At 33.4% G+C, this 21,546-nt stretch overlaps 1 protein-coding gene across 3 annotated transcripts in view; it reads left to right on the top strand.

The window, feature by feature from the left end:
* Nucleotides 1–569: 569 nt before the first annotated feature.
* LOC120421270 (uncharacterized) overlaps nt 570–21,546 on the top strand; it is a 69,510-nt gene continuing 48,533 nt past the window's right edge. Inside the window, exons 1-2 of one of the 3 annotated variants that reach the window (XM_052708336.1) lie at nt 570–752; nt 867–1,081. In XM_052708336.1, coding sequence (XP_052564296.1) covers nt 956–1,081 — 126 coding nt within the window. In that variant the 5' untranslated portion in view covers nt 570–752; nt 867–955. Of the gene's footprint in view, nt 799–866; nt 1,082–21,546 lie in introns of all 3 variants that reach the window. The other 2 variants (XM_052708335.1, XM_052708337.1) reach the window with 2 other exon arrangements.

The raw sequence follows: 21,546 nt of genomic DNA, 5'->3' as shown, positions 1-21,546 counted from the left end.
GTTATTTTCCTCCTGACCTGAGTGCTGAGCAGTTACAAGAATTTCCCCTTGGGAGGGAGGGGGAAAATAAAAGGGGGTTGGAACAATGCTCTCTCGTGATGTTTTTGTGCTTTCCACCGTGGAAAGTACAGCTTTACGTCAAGTGGCTTAATTAGTGCAAGCTCAGCGTGAAACTGAAGCTCGCTGACTTAAGTGCGAGCTTTCCGACTACGAAGAAGTGCACTGGCTGAGATTTGTGGGTGGAATTGTGCTTTTTCCCTCTGATGCTTGAGAGCGCGGTTTTGATAAACACATCTGCTGCAAAACAGATGAGGGGAAAGTCGGGCGATAAATTACATTCATTAGGTGGATAATGATAAAAGATGATGGGATTTCTTGCAAACTGTTGCAATGAGTGAGATGTTATTTGATGCGATTTTTTCAAGAAGAGTTTATCATTGGTCCTAGAACTGAACTATGATAAGTCAATCACCCAAGGTTACGTCCTTTGGAAAGTTACATTTTGAATTCATTTATAATAATGGTTTTAGAACTTACATCAATCTCAGTAAGCTACCGACGAACATCATGTTCAGTAAATGTCAAGAAATCGAATACAAGCACATTTCCGTAACATTTCCTCCGCCTTCTGGCGATATGTTTCATTCTCCGCCAACGACGGTCTGTTTACCTTGTCGACAGCAGTCTCTCCTAACTGTAACGAAGTCTAGTGTGTGTGCTGGCAAACATCATCACAAAGTTGACAAGGCCATGTACACCTGTTATACCATCATCTCCAGCCACCCCGAAGCCATCCTCGTCCTCGTCAAGTCGTAGCGTTGATTGAAACCCACCCTTAACCAAACAATTCTTCTTCTTCTTCTCAGAGACATCCCTCGGACTGCGGAACGTCCGCGTGACGGTGCCGACGGCGATCCGGAGGGGGGACACGGCGCACCTGTACTGCAACTACGAGATGGAGGACAAGGAGAGCCTGTACTCGATCAAGTGGTACAAGGGCCGGCGGGAGTTCTACCGGTACGTGCCCCGCGAGACGCCCTCGATGAAGGTGTTCAGCGGCGTCAGTGGCATCGAGGTGGAGGTGAGTTTACTTTTTCAAATTGAAGGATTCATAGTTTTTTGATGAATGCTTTCAGTCTCTGAAGATTTGTGATGAAAAATTAATTTAGCAATTTTGCTGTAATTAAAGAAAAGGTTTGATTGTTAAAGTAATAACTTTATTTTTACCAAATTCAAATTAAATTGCTAACCCACGTCAAACTAGCAGAATCATTTTTTTTGAATTTTTACAATTTTATGATTTTTTTTCAATTTTTTCAATTTTATCAATTTTATCAATTTTATCAATTTTATCAATTTTATCAATTTTATCAATTTTATCAATTTTATCAATTTTATCAATTTTATCAATTTTATCAATTTTATCAATTTTATCAATTTTATCAATTTTATCAATTTTATCAATTTTATCATTTTTATCAATTTTATCAATTTTATCAATTTTATCAATTTTATCAATTTTATCAATTTTATCAATTTTATCAATTTTATCAATTTTATCAATTTTATCAATTTTATCAATTTTATCAATTTTATCAATTTTATCAATTTTATCAATTTTATCAATTTTATCAATTTTATCAATTTTATCAATTTTATCAATTTTATCAATTTTATCAATTTTATCAATTTTATCAATTTTATCAAATTTATAAATTTTCTCAATTTTATCATTTTTTACAATTTTTTCAATTTTATCAATTTGATCAATTTTATCAATTTTATCAATTTTATCAATTTTATCAATTTTATCAATTTTATCAATTTTATCAATTTTATCAATTTTATCAATTTTATCAATTTTATCAATTTTATCAATTTTATCAATTTTATCAATTTTATCAAATTTATAAATTTTCTCAATTTTATCATTTTTTACAATTTTTTCAATTTTATCAATTTGATCAATTTTATCAATTTTATCAATTTTATCAATTTTATCAATTTTATCAATTTTATCAATTTTATCAATTTTATCAATTTTGTTGCGGCAACTGGCAACGGTTTATAGGCGAGGTGGAACTTACTTCGACTTGAGCGGACTGTAAACACCCAAGATTTTCTAGCGTCCGATTCGCACACAAGAAAAACACCCGGCACTTCAAATAAACAACAAAACTTCTCTATTTCCGATCTATTTACAGAGTGACTTGTTTCCTCTTTGTGTTCCTCCGTGCGAATGGCCGCGCACACCTTGCTGCTTGCCTTTGCGCGCGCTTTCTTGCTCGTTGTTTTCTGCTGTCAAGTTGGCAGCGCCGTTCTGTCAGTGGCGCAGGGGTGGGGTTGCGCACACTGCTTCAAACTGCGAATATCTTGGTGAAATCTTCGGCATCGGCCGATCATTCTCCCCCCGGGTTGAAGGCTCGGCTTCTAACATCAATCCCGCTAGAAGAGAATCGGCCGCTGGCCACGCTGGAATTCGTTGGTGGTTAAGGATCTCGGACCAGATGCGCATGCTTCGTCCCGAGCTTGCTGCCATCTGGTGGTGTTCTTCGGTTGGTCGAATGATTGAGCGGGAGGCAGAGCTCAGCTGCAATCCCGGGTCCCAAACCAAACGGGACTGCTTCTCGTTGTTGGTGAAGATCACGGACTGCAGCAGCTTCTCCGCAAACTTTCTGGCTGCACGGACACGATCGGTTGATCGTGCGACGTTGGCGTTGTATAGCTGGCAGCTGTACGTCTCACTCTTGTGGCTTGGCTTTGTGGCTGCGTCCTCTTGGACGGCTGGTGATGTGCAAACGGGCTGTGCACTGATCGGAGGCGAACGGTCCTCGTCGTTCACTTCGTCGGCTTCGGCTGGTTGCAGTGAGCGAGCTTCCTCGTCCTTCACTGCCTGATTCGTGGTGATATCGAGTTCTTCGTCGAACAGTCTAGCTGTCTCCGGCCTTGGAACAGCTTGCGGGTCATCGGACTCGGTGACTTCTCGCTCTGCGTCGGCTGGTAGCAGTGAACCAAGTTCCACTGGCTGACACCAGCCAACGTCGAGGTCACCGTGGATCCGCTCGTCTGACCGCTGCGTAAGAGTTACGTCCGAATCGCCGGACATGTCGACGTCGCCTCGAACTCTTGTCGAGACTTCGTGTCGAATCACTTCAGGTTCGGCGGGCGGTTGCATCTGGTGATGCATTTCAGAGGGTTTCTCCGGTTGGAGGGATCTTTCTGGCATGCTTTGGTTGGCTTTCAGGTTGGAGTTCGTCTCGTGACTCTGTCCGAGCGGTACTTTACTGGGTGCAAAGCAGTCGGTACACAAGTGGCAACCGTTGCACCGCGTGCACAACGAGTCGCAACGCTCTGTGGTTGCGTTGGATGGGCTCGAGAGGAGTTGGATTGGGGCACATACCTTAGCATCAGCTGCAGCTGGGTCGGTTCTCTCCGGAACATCGCCTTCACCGGCACACTGCTGCTGGGCTTGTTGTTGTTCAGTGTCTTGGACGGGCTGGGACAGCAGTGCGAGACTGAGGGCTACAATCTTGTTGTTGACTCCTTGCAGTAGCCCCTCAATCGTCGCACACTCCATGTCATGGGCGTCTCGCTCATCGGCGAAACTGTCGCACTCCTCAATTTCTCGCAGCACTCGATCAAACTCACCGTAGAATCGCTCGATGTTCTTCGCGAACACCCGGAACTCTGGCAAGGATGGCACTTGCTGGTCTTCTTCAAGGGTGGAAAGTCGGTCTTGGAGTAGCAGGATCTTCAACTTCAGCTGGCGTCGCTTGTTAGCCAACCTCTTCGCGGACCTCGGATGTCCAGCGGGATTCATCTTTTCTGGTGTTTAGTTTCGGGATCTCTAGATTTGAATGTTCCGCCGTGATCGCGCTCGTGGCGACACGACAGCGGCAGCACATCAGCAAAACACTTTCTGCTCGGGTAGTTGCGGCTTCGCAACCGGTATCCGAAACCTTCCTCGCTAGCTCTTGCAGCAGGTCAACTTCAGGACTTTTTATTCGGGGTTTCGCACTTGCTCTTAAGCGAAACACTTTTCTTCGGGATTCTTCGTCGCAGCCACCCTCCCGGAACTCTCCTGCTGACGCTTGCAGCAGGCCCTTTCCGTCGGTGCTGTGGCCTCGACGCGGCTGGATCTGGAACTGGCCCGCTGACGCTTGCAGCCGGACACGTTCCACTGCTTCTTCTTCTACCGTGTGCAGCTGGAGCGACCGCCAAATTCGCAGCGGTACTGCGAACTGGAATGTTCCACGCTTGGGAACCAAACAAAATGGCGTCGCTACGCTCACCGCACACACTCTCACACACAGGTTTTACGCGAACATCTTTTCGCTTTTTTGCGGGCTCTTGCCGCCACTGTTTCCGCCGTTCTTCAGGCCACGGAGTCGCCTTCTAAAACTATCACTTCCGGTCTCGGTTTGGCACTTTATCTGCGGCAAGATGGCATCGTTTGCTTGCTCCTCGCCGAGCGAACGCACTTCTATTCTTCTGCCGGTAACCAACTTCCGGCTCACTTCGCTCCGCTCGACGCGTTTCGCTGATCTTCCCTCTTCCGATCTGACGTTTTGCAGAACACAGACACGCGACACGTTTTCACGCGGAGCACTCGAGACGATCGCGAGATGGAGGATAAGCTTTTCCTCATCCGGAGGCACGCGAGGCGTTTGAATTGATCGCGACTCCAAATTTCTTCTTCTGCGGAATCGAGATTTTCAAAATGGCGACCATCCGGTTGGTCCGCCGCTCACTCGCGAACTTTCGGGTCCTCTGTCCGGTTCGAATGGACCAAATGTTGCGGCAACTGGCAACGGTTTATAGGCGAGGTGGAACTTACTTCGACTTGAGCGGACTGTAAACACCCAAGATTTTCTAGCGTCCGATTCGCACACAAGAAAAACACCCGGCACTTCAAATAAACAACAAAACTTCTCTATTTCCGATCTATTTACAGAGTGACTTGTTTCCTCTTTGTGTTCCTCCGTGCGAATGGCCGCGCACACCTTGCTGCTTGCCTTTGCGCGCGCTTTCTTGCTCGTTGTTTTCTGCTGTCAAGTTGGCAGCGCCGTTCTGTCAGTGGCGCAGGGGTGGGGTTGCGCACACTGCTTCAAACTGCGAATATCTTGGTGAAATCTTCGGCATCGGCCGATCAAATTTTATCAATTTTATCAATTTTATCAATTTTATCAATTTTATCAATTTTATCAATTTTATCAATTTTATCAATTTTATCAATTTTATCAATTTTATCAATTTTATCAATTTTATCAATTTTATCAATTTTATCAATTTTATCAATTTTATCAATTTTATCAATTTTATCAATTTTATCAATTTTATCAATTTTATCAATTTTATCAATTTTATCAATTTTATCAATTTTATCAATTTTATCAAGTTTATCAATTTTATCAATTTTATCAATTTTATCAATTTTATCAATTTTATCAATTTTATCAATTTTATCAATTTTATCAATTTTATCAATTTTATCAATTTTATCAATTTTATCAATTTTATCAATTTTATCAATTTTATCAATTTTATCAATTTTATCAATTTTATCAATTTTATCAATTTTATCAATTTTATCATTTTTTTCAATTTTATCAATTTGATCAATTTTATCAATTTTATCAATTTTATCAATTTTATCAATTTTATCAATTTTATCAATTTTATCAATTTTATCAATTTTATCAATTTTATCAATTTTATCAATTTTATCAATTTTATCAATTTTATCAATTTTATCAATTTTATCAATTTTATCAATTTTATCAATTTTTTCAATGTTATCAATTTTATCAATTTCATCAATTTTATCAATTTCATCAATTTTATCAATTTTATCAATTTTATCAATTTTATCAATTTTATCAATTTTATCAATTTTATCAATTTTATCAATTTTATCAATTTTATCAATTTTATCAATTTTATCAATTTTATCAATTTTATCAATTTTATCAATTTTATCAATTTTATCAATTTTATCAATTTTATCAATTTTATCAATTTTATCAATTTTATCAATTTTATCAATTTTATCAATTTTATCAAATTTATAAATTTTCTCAATTTTATCATTTTTTACAATTTTTTCAATTTTATCAATTTGATCAATTTTATCAATTTTATCAATTTTATCAATTTTATCAATTTTATCAATTTTATCAATTTTATCAATTTTATCAATTTTGTTGCGGCAACTGGCAACGGTTTATAGGCGAGGTGGAACTTACTTCGACTTGAGCGGACTGTAAACACCCAAGATTTTCTAGCGTCCGATTCGCACACAAGAAAAACACCCGGCACTTCAAATAAACAACAAAACTTCTCTATTTCCGATCTATTTACAGAGTGACTTGTTTCCTCTTTGTGTTCCTCCGTGCGAATGGCCGCGCACACCTTGCTGCTTGCCTTTGCGCGCGCTTTCTTGCTCGTTGTTTTCTGCTGTCAAGTTGGCAGCGCCGTTCTGTCAGTGGCGCAGGGGTGGGGTTGCGCACACTGCTTCAAACTGCGAATATCTTGGTGAAATCTTCGGCATCGGCCGATCAAATTTTATCAATTTTATCAATTTTATCAATTTTATCAATTTTATCAATTTTATCAATTTTATCAATTTTATCAATTTTATCAATTTTATCAATTTTATCAATTTTATCAATTTTATCAATTTTATCAATTTTATCAATTTTATCAATTTTATCAATTTTATCAATTTTATCAATTTTATCAATTTTATCAATTTTATCAATTTTATCAATTTTATCAATTTTATCAATTTTATCAATTTTATCAATTTTATCAATTTTATCAATTTTATCAATTTTATCAATTTTATCAATTTTATCAATTTTATCAATTTTATCAATTTTATCAATTTTATCAATTTTATCAATTTTATTAATTTTATCAATTTTATCAATTTTATCAATTTTATCAATTTTATCAATTTTATCAATTTTATCAATTTTATCAATTTTATCAATTTTATCAATTTTATCAATTTTATCAATTTTATCAATTTTATCAATTTTATCATTTTTTTCAATTTTATCAATTTGATCAATTTTATCAATTTTATCAATTTTATCAATTTTATCAATTTTATCAATTTTATCAATTTTATCAATTTTATCAATTTTATCAATTTTATCAATTTTATCAATTTTATCAATTTTATCAATTTTATCAATTTTATCAATTTTATCAATTTTATCAATTTTTTCAATGTTATCAATTTTATCAATTTCATCAATTTTATCAATTTCATCAATTTTATCAATTTTATCAATTTTATCAATTTTATCAATTTTATCAATTTTATCAATTTTATCAATTTTATCAATTTTATCAATTTTATCAATTTTATCAATTTTATCAATTTTATCAATTTTATCAATTTTATCAATTTTATCAATTTTATCAATTTTATCAATTTTATCAATTTTATCAATTTTATCAATTTTATCAATTTTATCAATTTTATCATTTTTTTCAATTTTATCAATTTGATCAATTTTATCAATTTTATCAATTTTATCAATTTTATCAATTTTATCAATTTTATCAATTTTATCAATTTTATCAATTTTATCAATTTTATCAATTTTATCAATTTTATCAATTTTATCAATTTTATCAATTTTATCAATTTTATCAATTTTATCAATTTTATCAATTTTATCAATTTTATCAATTTTATCAATTTTATCAATTTTATCAATTTTATCAATTTTATCAATTTTATCAATTTTATCAATTTTATCAATTTTATCAATTTTATCAATTTTATCAATTTTATCAATTTTATCAATTTTATCAATTTTATCAATTTTATCAATTTTATCAATTTTATCAATTTTATCAATTTTATCAATTTTATCAATTTTATCAATTTTATCAATTTTATCAATTTTATCAATTTTATCAATTTTATCAATTTTATCAATTTTATCAATTTTATCAATTTTATCAATTTTATCAATTTTATCAATTTTATCAATTTTATCAATTTTATCAATTTTATCAATTTTATGAATTTTATGAATTTTATGAATTTTATGAATTTTATGAATTTTATGAATTTTATGAATTTTAGGAATTTTATGAATTTTATGAATTTTAGGAATTTTAGGAATTTCAGGAATTTTATGAATTTTATGAATTTTATGAATTTTAAAAATTTTAGGAATTTTATGAATTTTATGAATTTTATGAATTTTATGAATTTTAGGAATTTTAGGAATTTTAGGAATTTTAGGAATTTTATGAATTTTATGAATTTTATGAATTGTATGAATTTTATTAATTTTACCAATTTTATCATTTTTATGAATTTTATAAATTTTATCAATTTTATCAATTTTATCAATTTTATCAATTTTATCAATTTTATCAATTTTATCAATTTTATCAATTTTATCAATTTTATCAATGTTATCACTTTTATCAATTTTATCAATTTTATCAATTTTATCAATTTTATCAATTTTATCAATTTTATCAATTTTATCAATTTTATCAATTTTATCAATTTTATCAATTTTATCAATTTTATCAATTTTATCAATTTTATCAATTTTATCAATTTTATCAATTTTATCAATTTTATCAATTTTATCAATTTTCTATCGATTTTCTATCGATTTTCTATCGATTTTCTATCTATTTTCTATCGATTTTCTATCGATTTTCTATCGATTTTCTATCGAATTTCTATCGATTTTCTATCGATTTTCTATCGATTTGCTATCGATTTTCTATCGATTTTCTATCGATTTTCTATCGATTTTCTATCGATTTTCTATCGATTTTCTATCGATTTTCTATTGATTTTCTATCGATTTTCTATCGATTTTCTATCGATTTTCTATCGATTTTCTATCGATTTTCTATCGATTTTCTATCGATTTTCTATCAATTTTCTTTCGATTTTCTATCGCTTTTCTTTCGATTTTCTATCGATTTTCAATCAATTTTCTAACAATTTTCTATCAATTTTCTATCAATTTTCTATCAATTTTCTATCAATTTTCTATCAAATTTATATCATTTTTTTTAAATTTTCTATCAATTTTCTATCAATTTTCTATAAATTATCTATCAATTTTCTAAAAAAATTCTATAAATTTTCTGTAATTTTTATAAATTTCTATTAATTTTCTATCAATGTTTTATCAATTTTGTACCGTTGTTTTATTAAAAAAAAAAAATCTTAGCTGCTATAATTTCGAAAACTATTTCGTTTCTTTTCCTTAAATCATTTTAAAGTATTTGTTACATCTAAAATAGAACATTGCAACAATGCATTTTCTTTTACAACTGAATAAAACTTGTGATATTTTTTTTGTTTGGTTCACCCACACAAGTCTCCAAACAATTTTGGTTGATATTTTTTTTTTTTTTTTAGATATTTTGATACGTTTTAGGAGACCAAAACCCGCAAATTTTGTGGCATGGAGAAATATGGTTAAAAATGTTGGTGCCGAGTAATAATTTTTTGAAAAATAGAGATGTTTGGAAAAAATCTAAATTTTATACATAATTTTTTTTATGTAAATTTGAATTTGCAAGCGAAATGTGTTCAACAGATTTTTCATAAAGTACCTTGTTTGGATACTATATAGCCACCGAAAGTTAGATTTCAGTGAAATATTTGAAGTTTTTCAATTTTCGAAAACAGTGACCATGAGTTACCATTTCTGAAAATATATTTTTTAAAGTTCATATTCAGAAATTTACTATAAAAATGTCTAAGAGTTATTGTAGATTGGACCTTTGGTTGCTGAGATACAGTGGTTTTGAAGAAAAAGAAATAGGAAAATGTTTAATATTCCATCGGAAAAACATACGAATTTCTGAAAAAAAAAAAATCCAATTCAAATTGTGGTTTCCGGAATGGCAAAATATTTTGTATTCAACTCGTTGAAAAACTCGTTTTCTCCAGCCATATGCAAATTATTAACAGTTATGAAAAAAATAAAACAAACTTAAAATCCACCGATGAATCAGTTCTCAAAGCTTGTATAACTTTGATTATCAAATAGATGTTCCATTTAGATACGTTTGAAAGGTCTACTGATGTAATAAACAAATAAAATGATCAGCAGCGAACATTAGATCAACAACACCCAAATAATCGCAAAAAAGGCAATTCAAACCCGCCCCTATCCTTCATCCAACAACGAAAAAAAAAAAACGATGTTGACACCCATTTCCCGTCCAATATTTGCAGAAAATTTCATCACGCAGTAAATGAGCAGAAAAGGAAGCAACCCTGAAAAAAAAAGAAACGAAACAGTGACAAAACCCAGAATCCCTGCGCCCGAGAGTAAATGATAAGAAATAAATAAAAAATTCCACCCATTTGTCAACATAATAAATGAAAATATTCCATCATCGCATCCTTCCTGCCCGGGCTCCAACCGTTTTCCGCATCCACTTCAACGTTAAGATTTTTTTTGTGTGTGTTGCTACACGGTGGTTAATTTTTTGAGGAATATTTTTGAGTTTTTTTCAATATATTTTTTTTAGTTGACATTTACATAATTAAAAAATAAAACATCATCATACTTTAAGATTTTTTTTTTCATAAAAACAAATTATGATAAAAACAACTTTAGACCCACCGTGCCCGCAGTCTCCGCTCAAGCTGACAGTTGTTCATAATGAATTTTTGCTGCTCGCTGTTTTTCCTCCACCATCAAATGCTTTTCTGCCAGATGATGACGAGAAAAGTGAGAAAAAGGAGAAATGACCTCGACTTTTCCGGTGGTCCCCCCTCCCCCTCCTTTCTCACCAACTGTGGTGGCAATTTAAATCGACCGGAAGTGGGACGAATCGTGGATTCTTTTATGCGATCAGCAGCAACTATTTGCATGTGGTGGGAGAAAGCGGGGAGGGGGTGGTTATGATGGTTTGGGTTGGAAAAAGAAATAATAATAATAACAGTGGGGTTGTAACCGGAGGAAACTTAATGACATTCCCAGCGGGCAGTGATTGGCTGTGGTTTTTGGTTGGAAAAATATTTTCGTTTTCCCCCTTGTTATTAGTTTTTTCATCTTTTCACTGTGGTTAGTTTAGTGGCATTCTCAAGGATTGCAATTTACTTGATTTAACTTTTGTTAAGCATCATTCTCTAAAATTACTCTCTCAAATTAATAAAGTTATAATATTCAAGTTGATTAATGGCAAAGTTTCCCCAAACCCAACAATCTCCAAACAATCTTAAAGACTGTCACCAGAACAGACACAAACAACAAACTTTGACAAAGAAGTACGCAAATTGCGTGAAACCACTCCGAAAGTACCCGCTAAAACAATTGCAAACAACTCCCGCAAAAGTTTCCCAATAAAACCTGAAAGCCGCGATTCCCGGGAAATTATCGTGATGGCCGTGAATGTCACTTTCTTAATGCGCATCTTTTGAAATTGAACGTAACAATGTAAAAGGTCGTAAATTATCAATTTTAACACTTGAAAAGATTTTGTTAAAACCACACTTTAATGTACAAAAATAAATTTCCAGGAATATTGCATATTTTCCAATTAAAGCATTTTAAGAAGCCTCCCCCTAACCATTAGCAAACCAGACACCATTAACCGGCCATTAAACGCAGGAAAAATCTTTACGAAACGAGAGCAAAATCCTTATCTAGGTTGTTTATCGGCCCGGGCGGGAAGCAACAAAGCCGTGGCAATTTATTTCTTATCGGACTGGCTACTGGCGTTGAACAAAATCGTCGCGCCCTACCAGTGTCATGGATGGCTCCAAATGTCAGACCGGAGAATCGGTTTGTCGCGACTGATACCGTAAGATATGGTGTCAACCGAATTAGGTTGGTTTTACTTTTGTGTTCCGGGAGAGATTTTTGAATTTGTGACAATATCAAAATCAATCCAAAAATTAGAAAATCATCCGGAATTCTGAATTTTTTGCATGTTCATTCATAATATTTTTGATTCATTCAAAACAGAACTTATTTTTAAGTGTTTATTTTTACTTTTTAAGAAATCAGGAATGAGGTACCGTAAACCGGTGTGACATTGATATGATTTAAATTATTTTTGGAACATTTTCCAGCCGGTAAGGATTGTCACATGATAATTATTTTTGAAACATGTACTGGGGTAGGCTACACAAGGTCCAAGCACTATTCAAAAAAAAAAGGTTTTTGAATAGTGTTTAAAAAATAGTTGCGTTGAAAATTCTTATATTGAATTCCGGGTTGACTTAAGACTACCTAGTTTTCCTTGTAAAATCAGATTTAGGGTGTTCAAGTTTTAGTTTTCAAGAAAAAAAAAATCAATGTTCATATTTAGTTAACCAAGTGAATAAGATTTAACAAAATACCAAAAACATAAGGTAAAATTGTTAAAAAGTCTAAATTTAACTGAAATTCTAGTTTTGTATATAAAACAAGCCTTACCCGACAAACTTCGTTCTGCCTTTTTTCGTTTGTTGACGTTTTTAGCTTGTTTGCTTATTCAGCCTCCTTTGATCAAAATTTGATTTTACGTAACTTTTCCCATACAATCTGCAGATTTTCCGGGATCGGTTCCAGAGTGGCCAAAGTTGTAACTTTTTGGCGTAAGAACCTTCCTTGGGCTTATACGAACCCAACGCAACAAAGATCACCTCGATCCGACGTTCCGTGTTGAATTGATTCGCGTTCGAACAAAATCGTCGAAATTTTTTATAAATATAGATTACCGATATATTGCATTTTAAACTGAATTCTAAGCATGAGTCCCGCCCGTGTGGATCAATCGGACAGCGCATTGGACTCACAATCCGGAGGTCGCTGTTTCGAATCCCGCGGCGGGCGCTCTAAAATTCTTTGTGTAAATATGGGTATTCGGCGCCGTCGCTCCGTGCCATACTTTCATACACCTAGGAGCCCAGGGCGGCGAAGTAAGACACTAGTGGTTGGTACTAGCAATGGTGGCCGACAGCTATAAAGTCAACTTCGTTTTTTTTCTAAGCACGAATCAAAAGTATTTACATTTTATAGAAAGTTGGTTCTACTGATAATGCCTGTAAATTTAGAGATTTTTTTGAATAATGTTTCATAAACACATAATATTTATTTTTTACAAACTTAATTTTCCTTCTCCTAGTCGAAAAAAACTCAAAGAATCCGAAAATGCATTCTGATTTCCGATTCGATAACATAACAATTTGAGAATTTTAAAATAATTCCATTTATAATCATTTTGTTTTAATTACAGTTAACTAACATTTTAGATTTTTCAAACTTTTATGAAAACTTATTCTTGAAGTATTGATTTCATACCATTCCGTACGTATTTATTTGTACTCTTAATGTAGCGGAAAATCTAAAACCTATTAAAGTCATCCCGGCTATCAAAGTCATCCCGTTTTACGGTACCTAATGCATACATTATTTTAAATATTTGAAGAAAAATGAAGCTGTTTCTAGTTTGCCTGTTCAGTTATACTTTTTTAAATAAATCGAAAAAATTGAGGTTTCTGTAGAAACTATCATTATTTCTTGTTAAAATTAAGAGAAGAAAATTACTTCAACTACAAAGATGTTGAAATACATAATTTTTTATGATAAATCAAATTTTCAACAAAAAATACTAAACTTTTTTTTAATGATACATTAAATTCAAGCTACATGAAAAAAATATCCATTTTTGATTTAAAAGTGCTCATTTAATGAAACATTTTTTTAAAAAGATCAAATTACCTATAAATTTGTCTTAGAAACATTATAGATTGGTCTTTATGTTCTTGAGATACAGCCACTCAAAATAAGAAAAACAAAAAAAAAAACATGTATGTATTTCCTAAATATAACATAATTTTGAAAAGTCATTATCTCAGAAATTATACGACGACTTTCAGTGTAAAAATGAAGTACCTGTCAAATTTTGCAATCCTTTCAAAAAAAAATTAAGTGTTAAAAAAAATCAAGTTGAACATTTTGAAATGGCGTTATAAAACGATATAGTATTCATTAAAAAACAACTAAAAAATTTAAGCTTTCAGAAAATATCATGAATGATTCATTTTTTTGAAGTTGAAATTCGGACCAACAGTTTCAAAAATATCGCTCCAAGACTTATGCTCCCAATAAAATCGAAAGTTGAGTTATGTTTGGATGTCACTTAAAAAACATTTTTTTTAGCAAATCTCTCAAGAATTAGCAAATTTCATTATTTCTTTGAGTATATTTATTTTATTTAAATGAAATATGTATGTACACAATCTCAATGACCAAAGGAGATATTTTGCATCCATACAAGTCTCCATACAATTTTGGCAGCTGTCCTTACAGAAATAGTTAAAACATATTCAACTTTCTGATTTTCTGATCGATTTTGTGTCTTCGGCAAAGTTGTAAGTGTTGCTTAGGGATCTCAGAAAAAATAGTTACTCTCTTTAAAAAATCATTTTTCAAATTCGACTTTTCACCCAATAAAAATTGATTGCGCAAATATATTTTTAAACAGCAATATTTGAACATGTTTTTGATGACAAAAAATGCCATTTGATCAATAGCAGAAGTTGGTCAAAATTCATTTGACAGAGTTGCCAATTTCTAAAAAAAAAATCATGAATTTTGAAAAATTTCGAAAAAAGTGAAAAATGAAAGCATAGTGAAATTTTTTTTTTTTTTTTGATTCAAAATGTTTTCAAAATTTTCAAATCAAACCTAACATTTAAACCATATCAAATGTTAGGATTAACCAAAAAATTATAAAAATCTTTTTATTCAAAAGCTCGAAAAATTTCACGATACTTTAATTTGTTTGACTTTGAAAATCGGACGCAAATCACACCACAAAACAAATTTAAATTACAAGAAGCGACCAACCTCATACGAACTGTATAACAGTACTTTTTCCTTTCTTTATTAAATTTCTTATTCCTTAAAAACTGATTACTGGGCTACATTCTTTTAAAGGCTTTAAAAATGGTGTTTTGTCCACTAAAACATATTAACAAATTAAAAAAAAACATATTTATTTTTATTTTGGAACTAAACCATTAGTGATTTAAACAGAATTAAAAAAATGATTATTATATTCAAAAGTGCAACTATTTTTTTTTCTGAATAACTGCCAAAATTATATGAAGACTTGTATGGCCAAACCAATTATACAAAATGGCTTCTTTGGTCATAGGGAAGCCCCCTCTATATCTGGTTATCGTGAGGAATTGCTCTTTTTTGTTCTGTTTATAATTTATTTTTAATATAAGCTATTCAAACAACTATTGAAAAATATTGTAAAGCATCCACTTCATTTTTGCTGTACCTTTTACTAAACAGGACACCAGGTCTCGTGGTGTAGGGTTAAGCGTGGTTGCCTCTCACTCAGTCAGCCTGGGTTCGATCCCAGAAGGTCCCGGTGGCATTTTTCGAGACGAGATTTGTCTGATCACGCCTTCCGTCAGATGGGGAATTAAATGTTGGCCCCGGTCTAACCTAGAGGTTAGGTCGTTAGCTCAGTCCAGGTGTAGGAGTCGTCTCCCTGGGTCCTGTCTCGGTGGAGTCGCTGGTAGGCAGTTGGACTAACAATCCAAAGATCGTCAGTTCGAATCCCGAGGTGGATGGAAGCTCAGGTGTTAAAAGTGGTTTGTAATTGCCTTAACAATTAAGCCTTCGGACACCTTATTTCGAGTAGGAATCTCGCAATCGAGAACGCCAAGGCAATGCTGTTGAGCGAACAATTTATTTATTTATTTTTATTTATTTTTTTACTAAACAGATAAAAAGATCTAGCAGGTGGATTGATGAAGGACATTTTGTTCCTCCACTTTCGTCTTGTAGATCTAGTTTCGATACCCTCTGCTGGTAGCAATACCTATCCCAGTCAGGATGTCTCAGCACTAACGCATTTTGACAAATTAATGCTCCCTTGGGGCATTTCTTGATGTACTTTTTTTTTTTTTTTTTGAAGAAATAGTGGAGAGCTCTGCATATGTGTAGCGTTAGAAATGATTTGCTTTGATTTTTTTTTTCAATGAGCAAGTTGTGCCAAGAGACTTTAACGTTCACAGATGTCTCACCACACAAACGGAGTAAAAGCCGAAAACCCAGTCACTGATAATGGTTGATTTTTTGGCGTTTGCCTGTCGTCCCAGAAAACCTTAACGCGTATCTTCTGCGATGTCGTGTCAGTGCGACGATAGCTGTCTACGTAACCTAACCCTGGTGATGGCACAGACAGACTGTCGGGTATGTCCTGGAACATTTTCGGTACTTTAGCCTTGGCTTGGTACGAGAAGCACTCTCACCCACGACGTTTTTCGAGACTCGGTGGCGACAACCCGATCGACGACACGCGATGGTCGGATCGGTGGCATTGGAAGATATGTCATCAGAAAGTTTAGTTAGATGTTATTGGTTATGTTTGAATTTAACAAGAAGATTACTTAAAAACCCCATTATTTCAATCATAATTTGAGTTTATTCAAAGCAAAACATATTCAAAATTAATCTAATTTTGTTTTTATTTCATGTTTAACATTGAATAAAAACATGACTTTTCCTGTTAATTTAGCTGGACATGGTGCGGCGAGCATAACAAATGATCATTGAACATTTATCGTTTGATTATGCGGAATAAAAACAACCCGCTGCCATGTCTAATTTATTGCTTTGGAATTTGCCCCTTCGAATACCCTCTGGCCCAAAACAAGCAAAACTTTGTAAATTATGTGTCATCGCATCACGCTTTCGTTCATTTTCGCACATAAAAAATTAATTGGTTTTCCTTCTAAAATTGTCAGCAACATTTCCGCTGCTCTCTTTCAGTCGCTCTGACTGTTTCTCTTCACTGTCTATTCTCTCCTGGGAACTTGAGGATGGCTCCTCTTTTTTGTTGTCCCTCGTGTCATCCTCGCAAATTGACGACGGCATCGTTAGTCCCAAACCAGGAGGATTTTCATTCTTCAGGGCAAAAATAAATTGAACCAAAAACAACAAAAAGAGAGCACGGAAAAGTGAAACTACCGGAATGCAACCAGATGCAACTGCACCCACGGAGTGCAGCGAGCTTTCCCAAAAAGGAGCGACGGAAACCGGAAGCTTCCCAGCAACGTCGTACACTAATGGGAAGGGGGTGAAAAAAAAAAAAGATTCCTTGCAAGAAATAAAAATCTCCCAAGATTCGCGGTGTGGGGGAAAAAAGGACGCTAAAGACGACGACGTTAAAGTTCACGACATAAAACTCCACCAGAAAAGGGAAAATCACGGAAGCGGAAAATGGGAAAATTGCACCGATTCAAGCAGCTGGTGCAGGGTCAGGGTTAACTAAACTTCAAGTTAGGATTGATTTTTGTGAATGTTAAATCAATTATTATAGTTTTGTTGAACTGCCAAATTATAATGAGAATAATAAATTGTGAAAAACAGTAAAATGTTGAAGTTTAGCCAGAGGCAGAGTCAAAATTTAGCTAGCATACATTTTATAACACTGCAATAAAAAACGCAATTAAATTAACGAATCTTTTGTTTAGAAGTGAAAAATGATAAGCGATAAGTGGAAAGTGAAAAGCAAAAACTGAAAAGGGGAACGTTATTTTTTTGTATTTTTTTGTAGTTTTTGGATGAAACTTTGCATGTACGTTTTCTATGACCAAAGCAGACATTTGAAATCATTAGTTTGTCAATAAAAGTCTCCATACAAATTAGGCTTAAAACTTCTCAGAAGCCACAAGCCATGGTTTAAACATTTTAATAAAAAAAAAGTGTTTTAAGATCCTATCTAGTTTATTTTTGCAATCATCATTTGCATTTTAGACTGTTTTTCAGTTGATTAGACTTAATTTTTAATTGAAATTTGGAAGTTATATATTGTTTTTCCTTCTGATTCTTCCGACCAAACATATGGGAAATTGGACGAGCTTTCCGGTAGAAATATTTACTAGACTGGAAAATCAAGTCTGTCATATAGAAATCGCCAAAAACCACAAAAAACCCTATTTTTAACAACATTTTTATTTTTAAAACCGCTTTATCTTAACAAGAATTGGACATAGGACAATTGTCAATATGGTGACTTTTATGTAAAATTGTCTGGAAAATCGATTCCCAAAAAAAAATACTTTTAGAGCAGATTTCTAAAAAACAGTTTTAGTAAATGATTTTTGTATTTTTAAAGGAGAGACATACCATGCTCCATTTTTTGTAAGTCTTTTTGTAACATCTTTAACCATTTCCTCAAAAATTTTGAATGTAAAAGAACGTGACATCAACCTAGAATTTAATTTTTAAACTTAAACATTTAAAAACCTTATTGAAATGGCGTGATTTTTTTCTTTCAGTTTATATTTTCAGAAAGCCCGTCCAATTTCCTACAAGTTTATCTTTGACCACGTTTTGATACGATGTAACGGCGTCGAGATACAGTAATTTTTAAATTATAAAATATAAAATATTTAAATAACTTATGCCCTCCTCAGATGTCATTCTCGAGTTTAACTGGCTATATATACAGCCATTCCACGTCAAATAGGAAGTCACCAAATCAAAAGTGAGTGGGGGTTCTTTGGCCCAAATAATAAGACCCGTATTTTTTTGTTTGGCGATTAGGGTGGTCCTATCCAAGATAGGGTGGTCCATAAAATTGCGTTTTTCGTCGATTTTCGCAAAAACCATAATTTTCAAAAAATCATATCTCCGGAACGGCTGAACCAATTTTGGAGCGCTACAATCCAAAGAAAGGTTATTAGTTGGGATTTTAAGGAAAAATATGTTGAGGTCCAAAAAAACTAGCTGAATATTTGAAAAGGTCCTATGAAACTTTCATTTGCCGATTTGAAGGTCTCGGGACCGAAGAGCCCATGTCTGAAAATATTTTTCCCTGATTCCTTGTAATATTTTACATAAGGGTAATTCTCCGCCAACCCACACAGCAGTTGCCCCGACCCCTCTTCGATTTGCGTGAAACTTTGTCCTAAGGGGTAACTTTTGTCCCTGATCACGAATCCGAGGTCCGTTTTTTGATATCTCGTGACGGAGGGACGGTACGACCCCTTCCATTTTTGAACATGCGAAAAAAGAGGTGTTTTTCAATAATTTGCAGCCCGAAACGGTGATGAGATAGAAATTTGGTGTCAAAGGGACTTTTATGTAAAATTAGACGCCCAATTTGATGGCGTACTCAGAATTCCGAAAAAACGTATTTTTCATCGAAAAAAAACACTAAATTTTTTTAAAAAATTCTCCCATTTTCCGTTACTCGACTGTAAAAAATTTGGAACATGTAATTTTATGGGAAATTTAATGTTCTTTTCGAATCTACATTGACCCAGAAGGGTCATTTTTTCATTTAGAACAAAATTTTTCATTTTAAAATTTCGTGTTTTTTCTAACTTTGCAGGGTTATTTTTTAGAGTGTAACAATGTTCTACAAAGTTGTAGAGCAGACAATTATAAAAAATTTGATATATAGACATAAGGGGTTTGCTTATAAACATCACGAGTTATCGCGATTTTACGAAAAAAAGTTTTGAAAAAGTTGGTCGTCATCGATCATGGCCGTTCATGGTCACCCGCGACAGACACGGACGACGAAACAAAGAGAAACGCTAAATGTAACTTTTTCAAAACTTTTTTTCGTAAAATCGCGATAACTCGTGATGTTTATAAGCAAACCCCTTATGTCTATATATCAAATTTTTTATAATTGTCTGCTCTACAACTTTGTAGAACATTGTTACACTCTAAAAAATAACCCTGCAAAGTTAGAAAAAACACGAAATTTTAAAATGAAAAATTTTGTTCTAAATGAAAAAATGACCCTTCTGGGTCAATGTAGATTCGAAAAGAACATTAAATTTCCCATAAAATGACATGTTCCAAATTTTTTTACAGTCGAGTAACGGAAAATGGGAGAATTTTTTAAAAAAATTTAGTGTTTTTTTTCGATGAAAAATACGTTTTTTCGGAATTCTTAGTACGCCATCAAATCGGGCGTCTAATTTTACATAAAAGTCCCTTTGACACCAAATTTCTATCTCATCACCGTTTCGGGCTGCAAATTATTGAAAAACACCTCTTTTTTCGCATGTTCAAAAATGGAGGGGGTCGTACCGTCCCTCCGTCACGAGATATCAAAAAACGGACCTCGGATTCGTGATCAGGGACAAAAGTTACCCCTTAGGACAAAGTTTCACGCAAATCGAAGAGGGGTCGGGGCAACTTTTCCCGATTTCGTGTGAGTTGGTAGAGAATTACCCATAACATATCAAAAAATTGCGAATATCCATTTACACGTTTCGGAGATATGATTTTTTAACATAAAAACTGGGTTTTTCGAGCAAAAATGGGAAATTGACGAAAACGGGCAAAAATTATTTTTTTTTCACTAAAACTGCAATAACTTGAAAATTTCAGCGAGGACATATACATGTCTGGGTACCAAAAGTTGCGTCTTTCAATTACAAAAATTTTGGTAGCTCTTTGGTCCCGAGACCTTCAAATCGGCAAATGAAAGTTTCATAGGACCTTTTCAAATATTCAGCTGGTTTTTTTGGACCTCAACATATCTTTCCTTAAAAGCCCAACTAATAACCTTTCTTTTGAATTGTAGCGCTCCAAAATTGGTTCAGCCGTTCCGGAGATATGATTTTTTGAAAATCTACGAAAAACGCAATTTTATGGACCACCCTATTTCAGATAGGACCACCCTAATCGCCAAACAAAAAAATTCGGGTCTTATTATTTGGGCCAAAGAACCCCCACTCCAAATTTGAGCCAAATTGGAGCACTTTTGATTTGGTGACTTCCTGTTTGACGTGGAATGGCTGTATACACAAAAATGGTTCATATAAGCTTAGGATAACATGTCTACAAAGTTTAATAGAAATCGGAAAGGGTCGGGTACAAAAGTACAAGAAAAATTCCTGATTTGAGCTAGAATTGCTCTCATACAAATCTCCATACAAATTTGAAGTCTATCCATAGAATAAGGCTATGAAAACATTTGTACCTCGAAAAAGGATTTTCTGATCGACTTGGTGTGTTTTCATTGCACTGTTCTATGGACAATAGGGCGTCCCAAAAAAATGTAAAGTTGTCAAATCTTTGATCCTCACCCCTAGAATGATAGATTAGGATGTCAGGAACAATGTTTTCATACAACAAAAAATTCCCAAAAATGGTTTACAACTCGCTCGTGGACCCGAGCATGGGTAAATAACAAGGGAAATGCAAAATAATACCATTCAATGGTATCAATACCAAATTTTGATTTTCGCGAGCCCTTGAAAAAATGTCTAAAGTGTATGTTAATACCAATTTGTAGTATTATACCAAATTATGGTATTGTTTTGTTATTGGGAAAATTTTAAGAAAATGTCGAATTTTGACATACTGTTACTTACTTACATACTTAAAATCGCAAATCTACTCCAAATTAAAGCCAACTATTTTATTTTGGTCTAAAAAAGTCATTCAATGAACTTTATAAATTAGGGAATACCATACATTGGTATTGTAAAGGTATTTTAAATAAAAATATTTAAATATAAAGGTGATTCATAAAAAAAATCTAATT

The sequence above is a fragment of the Culex pipiens genome, chromosome 2 (assembly GCF_016801865.2).
Source record: "Culex pipiens pallens isolate TS chromosome 2, TS_CPP_V2, whole genome shotgun sequence".
NCBI lineage: Eukaryota > Metazoa > Arthropoda > Insecta > Diptera > Culicidae > Culex > Culex pipiens.
The sequence above is the reverse complement of the archived record's forward strand: the minus strand, read 5'-3'. Positions and strand labels throughout refer to the sequence as shown.